Source organism: Crocodylus porosus, unplaced genomic scaffold, assembly GCF_001723895.1.
Source record: "Crocodylus porosus isolate Cpor-Errol unplaced genomic scaffold, CroPor_comp1, whole genome shotgun sequence".
NCBI lineage: Eukaryota > Metazoa > Chordata > Crocodylia > Crocodylidae > Crocodylus > Crocodylus porosus.
In genome coordinates this window covers 22,994,817-23,003,866 of record NW_017728943.1, presented here as the reverse complement: position 1 = coordinate 23,003,866, position 9,050 = coordinate 22,994,817, and the positions used below count along the sequence as shown (strand labels likewise).

General features: G+C 52.2%; 2 protein-coding genes across 7 annotated transcripts in view; both read right to left on the bottom strand.

The window, feature by feature from the left end:
* PPP2R5D (protein phosphatase 2 regulatory subunit B'delta) overlaps positions 1-9,050 on the bottom strand; it is a 1,176,261-nt gene that overhangs the window by 755,997 nt on the left and 411,214 nt on the right. The gene's annotated exons all lie outside the window — the stretch shown is intronic.
* LOC109319431 (phosphofurin acidic cluster sorting protein 2-like) overlaps positions 1-9,050 on the bottom strand; it is a 34,832-nt gene that overhangs the window by 11,218 nt on the left and 14,564 nt on the right. For 4 of the 6 annotated variants that reach the window (XM_019548984.1, XM_019548985.1, XM_019548986.1 and 1 more), the window contains exons 9-13: positions 6,527-6,620; positions 5,938-6,009; positions 5,110-5,243; positions 4,351-4,483; positions 4,033-4,137 (exon numbers count right to left, since the gene is read on the bottom strand). In XM_019548984.1, the coding sequence (XP_019404529.1) occupies positions 4,033-4,137; positions 4,351-4,483; positions 5,110-5,243; positions 5,938-6,009; positions 6,527-6,620 (538 nt within the window). The remainder of the gene's footprint in view (positions 1-4,032; positions 4,138-4,350; positions 4,484-5,109; positions 5,244-5,937; positions 6,010-6,526; positions 6,621-9,050) is intronic. The other 2 variants (XM_019548983.1, XM_019548987.1) reach the window with 1 other exon arrangement.

The window sequence follows — 9,050 nt, the reverse complement described above, 5'->3', positions numbered from 1 at the left end:
CTTCAAGAGTAAATTGGATGCTTATCTTGCTGGGATCCTCTGACCCCAGCTGACTTCCTGCCCTTTGGGCAGGGGGCTGGACTCGATCTCCCGAGGTCCCTTCCAGCCCTGATGTCTATGAAATCTATGAAAGCTATTCAAATTTCACTGGAATGTGACAGCTGAGGCCTGGACTGTCCCTTAGGAAATGTATTTGTTACACTAACTGTGACTGGCATAAAGGGCATGCATATGACATGCAACATTGTGAAGCTGCCCCACTGCCAGCCAGCCCTGTGCTCATTGCTAGGTGTAGGTCTGGCAGAGAGAAAGGCTGGGAGGTATAATTACTAGGGGTGCACCAACAGAGATTTTTGGGGCTGATACCAACAGCCAATTTTAAAGGAGGCATATTGGCCAATACTAATCCAATTTCTGGTACAGCTGCGTTCAGCTGGTAAATCTGTCATGGTGAAAGGGGAGGGAAGGGGTCTGGTGGGGCAGATTAATGCCCCCTGTGGTGAGGGAGTACGTGGGGCTGGGGTAAGTATTGCCCAGCTGGGGCAGGGCGGAACAGAGCCGTGGCTCATGTGGGGGGCATGGAGAGGGCGGGGGGGGAGGCTTTCACCGCTCGTCTGGGAGGGTATGGGGGACGTGCGCCCCTGGATCTGTGCAGGGAAGGGCAGGGTGGGCTGGAGCCAGGGGCCACACTATACATGGTGCAGGTGGCAGCGGCACTGGGAGGGGGGCTACAGTCACCCCATATTTCATCATAGCCCGCCCGTAGCCCCCTCCCAGCACCATTGCCACTGCCCGCCCCAAGCACAGCATGGCCCCTGGCCCCAGCCTGCAGCTGCAGCCCACCCAGCCTGCACCGCGCAGATCCAGGGGCACATGGCCTACCCTGTGTCCTCCTGGACGAGTGCTGCACAAGTGGCATGCAGTAATGGGAGCCACTCTCCACCCCTCCTCCCCCCGCTGGATGAGCTGCAGCTCCGTCCTGTGCCCACCCTAGCTGGGCAGTGCCTACCCCAGCCCCACCCCCTCCCTTACTGTGGGGGTGCATTGATTTGTACCCCTACACCCCTTCCTTCCCCCCTCCCCTTTTACCACAACAGATTTACCAGGTTCATGCAGCTCTCCACACTGCCGGACTGTGCCCCTTGCTGTCTGCATGGTGTGCTGCAGTTGCAGCTGTGCGCACATACAGACAGTTATCAGCCAAATTATCAGCCACTTCAGGCCCATTTCTAATATAGTCAAATTTCTTTATATTGGTGCCGATCTGATATCAGACTGATGTATTGGTACACCTCTAATAATTACAGTAACAAGCACAACCTCCTGTATAACAAAGGCCTGAGAATTTCACCTGGCCACCCATGCACCAATACCAAGAATCTATGTTTGGCTGGGCCACGTCACCCAGAACAGCATTTAGCTTTGATCTGAAGACACCGGAAAATGAAAAAGCTACCACTTCCTTTGGTACCTTGTTCCAGGGGCAAGTCACCTTCATGGTGAAACAACTGGCCTTATTTCTCTGAATGTCTGGCACTAGCCTCCAAACACTGGTTCAGCTGTTCTCCCTTAGAGCAAAGAACCCGAGTGCCTGGTATTTCCTTCAGGCCCTCCAGACCCTTTAGTGTTGAACCAACCTTTATGGCAGGCGTGCTACAATTTAAGCCCCATACCCTCCCCAAGTGCCACTACAATCCCCTTGCCAAGCCCAATCTGTTGCTCTGCTTTCTGCCTTTTCCCCTACCTGTTGCAGTTTTCCCTGAAACCTCCCTAATCTGCCACAAGCCGCACACAGAGGCTGCCCATTCCAGTTGTGTTGGCCATCCCTGCCTTACTGCCTGGTACTTTACATATGCTAATCCAGCCTCCTCAGTTACCTTTTGGATAAGGTAAGCCAAGAACATCCAACTTCTGAGTGACTGGGGCCTCTGCCACATGATGCACAGGCCACACATCCCTCAGGCCAGATGCCATGCCTCCCCCCATCACCCTGATGTTCCTGGCTGCAGGATCCCTTGCCCTTGGGACTGGAGGCAAGCAAAGGAAGCTGGAGGAGGCAGGGGAGCCCAGAGACTCTGGTGACAGCAGCAGCAAGAGCAGTGGAGGAAGCAGCAGCTGGACCAGAAGCCCAAAGACCACACCACCAGTGTCGGCCCTGAGGTAAGTTTAGTCACTCACTGCAAAGCATTTTCTCCAGAGCTTCATTTTTCATGGCTTTTCTACATCCTCTATAATCTTTGTAAAATGTGGGCACCAGAACTGGATGCAGTATCCATCTCACCAGTGCTGCACAGTGACGTTTGGTAAATTCTCCTCCCTGCTCCTGCTCATGATTCCTCCTTATAGACATCCAGAGCTGACCTTAACTCTTTTTAACAGAACCCCACACTTAGTGCTTGCTTGTCTACTAGGAACCCTAAATACGTTTTAGAAACTGATTTCTGACTGGAGGGGTGGCCTAAATTCCTTGTTTCTAGATGTCCAGCCTTGAATTTGGGCTGCATTAAAATGTTTCCATCTGAATGGGCCCCCCCATCAAGTGAACCAGATTGTTCTGTATGGCTCCTCTGTCCCTCATCATTAGTTACCACTTCACCAATCATTGTGTCATCCACAAATATTCCCAGTAGTAATGCGGTTGGCCCAATAAAAGATATCACCCTAACAAATCCTTGCCTCTCACATAATTCCTGAACTATCATGGTTACATCACTGTAATGCTACCTTTACTTCCAGGTCATTGATGAAAGCATTAAATAGTATCTCACCTACTACTGAAATCCTCTAGTCAGTAATGTTTCTCCCTCGATGGAGCAGACTTCTTTCAATTCGGTCCACTAATTAGCTTATCTCTGGAAATGGACTCTATTGTTATTCTGTACCTAGGTTGGCAATATACAGCCCATGAGCCAGATCTGTCCTGTGAAACCAATGGATCTGGCCTACAGAGTCCCAGGACTTTGCCTATACTCATGTCAGGTCTAAACAGCCAGGACTGGGCCAGGGCCAGGCAACTTCCAGCTGCGCCCTTGCAGCAGTTGCTCCTTTCTGCTTGCCCTCTAGCCTCCCCACAGTCGGGGCACACAGGCAACTTCCAACTGGTGGGGAGCTACATTGGGCCTGGGCAGCTGGAAGTTTTATCCATGTTGTTGCTGCTTCTTCTTCCCCACGTCCTCTCAGCTGTAGGGCAGAGACAGTAGGAGTGTGAATGTGGCTTCCAGCTGTCTGGCCCTGGTGCAGCTCCACACCGGCTAGAACCTGCACCTACACCCCAGCCGGGGAGCTGGGGGCTGGGATAAGCAGCAGTGGCATGGGTGCAGCTCCTAGCTGCCTGGCCCCAGGGTGGGCACAGGGAAAGTCCTATGCTGCTGTCATGCCACAGAAGCCACCTAGCTTGTATAGGACCAGACCCAGGTTGTTCCAGCCAGTGTTTTAAAAGGTTTCTGGATGCTGTTCTGTATGGTTAAAGGTTGTAATATTTTAATCAAAATAGTATGTGGTACTGAGTCAAATGCCTTACAAAAGTCTAAAAATATTTTATCCCCGCAGTCAGTAAAACCCAGTGACTGAGAAAAATCATTTTCCCATCCTTGAATTCTTAATCAGCTGAATTTCCAACCAGCTTTACAGTTACTCTGACCATGGCTGATGCCAGGCCATATGACCTATAGCTCCCCTGGGCACCTCACTTCCCTTTGGGAATGGTGGCACCATGCCAGCTCTGTTCAAGCCTCCTGGAACCTCCCCCATGTTCTAGGGTTTGCTAAAAATGTAAATCAATGAGCAGATGATCCTCAGCCAGCTCTTGTAGACTGCAAGTTATCCAGAATGGCAGATTCAAAGCTTCTGCTGAGTAGATGCTCCTAATGGATGGGGAAGCCCCTAATACAGTAACAGCATTTTGCATCCTAAGGCAAACAGCAAGGATATACAGACTGCCCACTTCCACCCTTTCTACATCGCTGGGACCAGACATATCTTCTCTTGCACCTGACAAACACAGCCCATTTCACAGGCTTCCCTTGTCCTCACCTGTCCTTGCCATTCAGCAGCATTCACCAGGATGATGCTCTCAGGAAGATGCTCATCTGAGACCAAGATCTGGTTCAGCTGATCATAAACTGACTTCCGGGGTGCCTGCAGCAGTGCAATGAGGCAGGGTTAAGCTCTACACAGCTCCCCTTATTCTCCCAAGCAAGGCCAGGCTCTCTCATACACTGTGGCCTCTCTTTTCACCTCTTGCCACACCACCCCCTACCAAGCTCCTCTGTCCTGAGGAAAGGCACCTCCCAGGAGGAACAAGTCCCTCTCCTGCTGGCCAGTCCCTCCTAAGTCCTACTGCAGCTTAACCTGAGTGTTGAGCCGGGAGTCTGGGGAGCTCTCGCTGTCTAGGCTGCTGGCACGGTCGCTCTGGGCCTTCGAGTTCTGCCGGTCTTTCATGGAGGTGCTGCGGGGCCGCCACAGCTGCTTGCTCTCAGCCTTGCTGTGAAGCAAGAAACCGCAAAAGGTTCTGCTGTGGTAGTCACCCCCTTCCCTGCACCCATGCCAAGACTGCAGACTGGGGCAGCACATATTACCCAGAACCATCTTGAGTGGGCACACAGGAACTGCCAGTTGCAGGTGCCATTTCCCAAGACAGGATGTGAGCAAGACCCCCAGGACTGGGCTGGCTGCACCCAGGGGCAGGCAAGGGACACGTTATTCCTTGAGATTAAAGGTTTGCTAGGGGAGGAAGCATATCATAAAGGCTTCTTGCAAATCCCAGCACCTCCTCAAAAGGGACAAGGAATTAGGAGGCTGTTTCTTGACAAAGAACCACCACTGCCTATTAGCTGAGGACAGATGGATATTGCTAGCCTGTGTTGCCTGACACTGGCCCTGTCCCCAGCTCAGGAGGAACAGAGGCAGGTGAAGGTGCAGAGTTGCCAGAAGCACCTTTCCAACTTGGTTGTAGACCTGTATGTCCCCTGGTCCCAGTTGTGGTTCTGCCTTCAGCACTCTGGTTCCCAAGGAAACAAACTAGTGACCTTCACCAGCTCTCCCATACAGGCCCAGGCTCTGTGCAGCCATCTCAGCAGGCAGGGAAGGACTACAGCAGACCTGCTTTACCTGGGTGACACAGTGCTTGGAAGTTCAGGCTTGCTTGTGTTGCCCAGTTGGGCTAGTCTGTCCACACTGCTCTCCTTTGCAGAGGCCTCTGTTGGGCCTGGCCGAGGGGAGGACTCTTCTGCTTCTAGCTCCTGCTGACAGCAAAAAGAATGTCACTCACTGCAGCAGTAGGAGTCACTGGGACATGACACAGGGCACTGTGGAGGTCACAGGCCGTCTCTGTTAGCACCAAGACTACGCCCTAGCAAAGGCCTCCCCAAGATATGCTTGCTTCCCCCAGCACCTGAGCGCCCCCCTTACATGGGCCTACATATGAGCTTACATGGCCCCATCACCACAGGATCTGAAGTTCCCAAACATCAATGCATGTACCCTTCACATGCTGTATGGCTTGGCAGAGCTACTGTGTAGCTGAGACCTCAGACAAACTCACCCTAAATAACTCTCCAAATGTCAGAGAGAGAGAGTCAAGGGAGAATCAAGGGAGAGCTGGGACTGGAATCCCAACCCCTATACCTGGGCTTGTGTCATGAGCTATCCTAATACTCAGCTCCCACTCCCACCTGTTCCAGCTTCACATCAGTTTCTTGTTCTCAGAACCCATCCAAGCTGGCAGTATTTTCTCCTTCCCTTAGTAAGGTCAGAGACATGGAGCCACATAAGCTGGCTTGCTCTCTCGGTTTGGAGGCAGTGTAGAGGATAAGATACTGTGAGGCTGGGCATGCTGGATGTGTACCAGAGAAACAAGCTGGTCAGGCAAGCACTGCTAGAGGGACCCCATCAGCTCCTGAGGCCTGGGTGAAAAGGCCTGAACCACTACATACTTACCCCAGTAGAGACCTCTGTGCCAACCTCCTCCAGGGCCCGTGAGGCTCCAACTTTCCACTTGTCCACTTCTCCCTGGGGAAACATGGGAGGGGGACATCAATCGAGAACCAAGCATTCCAGTATGGTACCATGGAAGCCTGGTCTCCAGCCTGGCGTCTGCTCCCCAGCCAAGAGCAGTGTATGCCATGTCCCCAGCTACTTCAGGAGACACATGCAGGTGTGGGGGAGCCTGCCCTAAGACAGTATACCAAGCTGCTCTCCCTCACATCTCTTTGGCACCTGCTAGCATAGGATGGTTTTTCCCATGCTGCCATGCGGGCAGGAGTCCTCCCATGATCCCGTCAAGACCACCCACACCCAGCCTGCCTGCATTGGGAAAGGAAGCTGCTCATGCCAAGGGAAAGAGAGAAAGGAGAAGGAAACAGAGCTTGGAGCATCTCCCAACAAATCACAGAGATGCTTCTGCGGGAGGTCTGGTATCGGGGGCAGGTCTCAGGCAGGCAGTTTGTGGGCCTGGTGTGACTGAAGCCCCTAACAGGAGGGGAGAAGAAAGGGTGGTAGCGCTGGTGGCGGTGGTGGAGTAACTCACAGGGCTGCCAGATTCTCGCTCCTGCCCTTTCTGGCCGTGCAGACTTCCGATCTCACTCTGGGAACCAGAGTGAGAGACTCCCTCAAAGAAACGCCTGCATAAGAAACAGACAGACGGACAGACAGACCAAGAGAAAGCATGAGGAGAAATAAGAAAGAAATGAAGTCACCATGTTCCCAGCTGGCCCCCTTCAGCCTAACCTCAGTGCATAGCATCACAGGCAGGCCTCTCACCAACACAGCCCCAGGGAGGAAGAAGGGGATGGAAGGAGGAAGTCAGAAGGTCTACACCCCAGAAAGCAGAGCCTCCCCCATGATGGCTGCTGCATTGTCCCTGGGAAGGGGAAACTCCCTCAGGTGTACTAGGAGATCTGGGACTTGGGGGTCAGTTCCTCTCCCACTGCAACAGGAGAGCTCCTGGCAAGTGGAGACCTATCTGTCCTCAGCAAACCAAACCACCTAGGTCATCACCCAAGACACAAACCAACAACCTGTGGGGAGCATTAAACTGAACCATGTCTGGAGCAGGGATCCCAGCTCAGCCCATGTGGTGAGGAAGGGGCTCCAAATACATCTTGGAAGTAGACTGGAGGCCAGGAGCTAAAGGAAGGGGGTAGGGTCTCTGCAGGGAAGGAGGGAGGCTGGTACAAGGAGCATGTGCACGAAGCACTCTTCCCCTCCCTCCTCATTTTTTGGCATGGTATAAAGGAGCCCACTGTAGGCTGACAAAGCTTCACATCTCCCTGGGTTTGTGTCACTTTGTTCCAGCCTGTACACAGCCTGCTGGGACTTACTGTTTCCTCTAGCTGACCCACACAGATACCTTTTCCCCCCTGGTTCTAGGATGCGCTGGGGATTAGTAATGGGGAACTATCCAAAGGAACTGGGAGCTGGTAGCAGGGAGCTGGCACAATTACCCAGATGTGTGCTCAGAGAGCACAGGGGGTGTTCAGCAGCTCAGCATTCAATGAGCTAATGAAGAGGAGGCAGCAATGGACCATGGAGCATGTTGGCTACCAGGAGGTCAGCAGGCAATCAATACCCTTCTGGTCTCTAGGCTGGTGCAGGAGCCTGGGTAAACCAGAGCAATGACTCCATACCCCCCATACAGAGCACAGGTGTCAGGTGCACCAGGGACCTGGAGCCTGGGAGGGCTGCTCAGACAAGGCCTTCAAGCTTAAAATCCCAGAGTACCTTGGTACTTCCTGTCACTGGAGTTCTCTGAGCTCCTTTCTGACCCTGGACTCCAAGATAAAAGAACCTCCCCAGGGTTATATTATGTCATGGTGGTAAAGATGTCAGGGCCTGATCTGTATCAGCACTCCTGTCATTGCTGTCAGCAGAAGCATGACCTACAATGTGCAGTGGAGATGGGGCTTATGCAGTTGCCTTGCAAACATCAACAAGAAGGAACAGGCCAGTCAGCAGGGTGTTGGGGGAGGGAGCACAGACCAGCCAAGCTCACAGGTGTTCAGAGGCTTTTTCTCAAGTGCCACCAAGCTTCTCAATTTGGCCAGGGAAAAGTCAAGTCAGAAGAATCCCAGCAGGTTCCTATCCTATCCATTCTCTACTAATGAAACCACCCACTCTCTTATGTAAATCAGTTGGTAAGTTTGAGGCTGGGTGCCAGAGGGTTGAGCTTCAGGCTCTGAATTCTCTGAATGCTGGAACCTGTAAGGAAAGAGGGGTAGGGGACAGATCAGATTGGACAGGCTCTGCAGAAATACTCTTCTCCTTGGCATCCATTCTCTGCCACTGTGAGAGACAGGATATTGGGCCTGTAGTCTGACCCTGTGTGACATTTCTTGTATTCTTAGGCTAAGAGGCTAAGATTTTCTAGGCCACCTATTCTTCCTCTCAATAATACTCTGTGCAGTTCTGGCCCCTCTCCCCACTGACTGAGGGGCAATCAGAGATGGGAGTCCTGGAGAGTCTTCCATGTGGAGCACTTCAGACCCTGAAGCCCAACACGGAGATGTAACAGAGGTATAAAGAAGAGTGATGGACCCGGATATCCCCATCTACCACCTCTCAGCAGACAGGGAAAAGGGTAGTCACTGTTATCAAGAAGAAACTAACTGAAATGGATACAAGGAAATCCTTCCCCAAGTAAAGCACAAGTAACCTATGGCCCTCGCTGCTGCACGGCATCCTTGAGGGCAAGAGTATGACGGTGTTCAGCAAAGGACTGACTAGAGGTTTTATATGCAAAAGGACATCCACAGTGGTTGTTGTGGTTTTCCTTCTAATTCGAGGATGACCATGACATCACTGGTTGGCTTCATTTCTGTGAACACATGAACGGCTGACCAGGCCAATTTGTGGTTTGAACTGTCTATGGCACACTAAACAAGAGACTGACTTTTATTAGTAGACGTTTTCGATAGGGAATCCAGAAAAAAGATGACAAAGCTGAGATGGAAATACAAAGCGCCCGAGCGAGGGACTAACAATCGAGGGATGCGGGAGAGGAGGGGAATGTGACTAGGTTACAAGCAATACAATGTTAGCCAACTAAGCCTGGG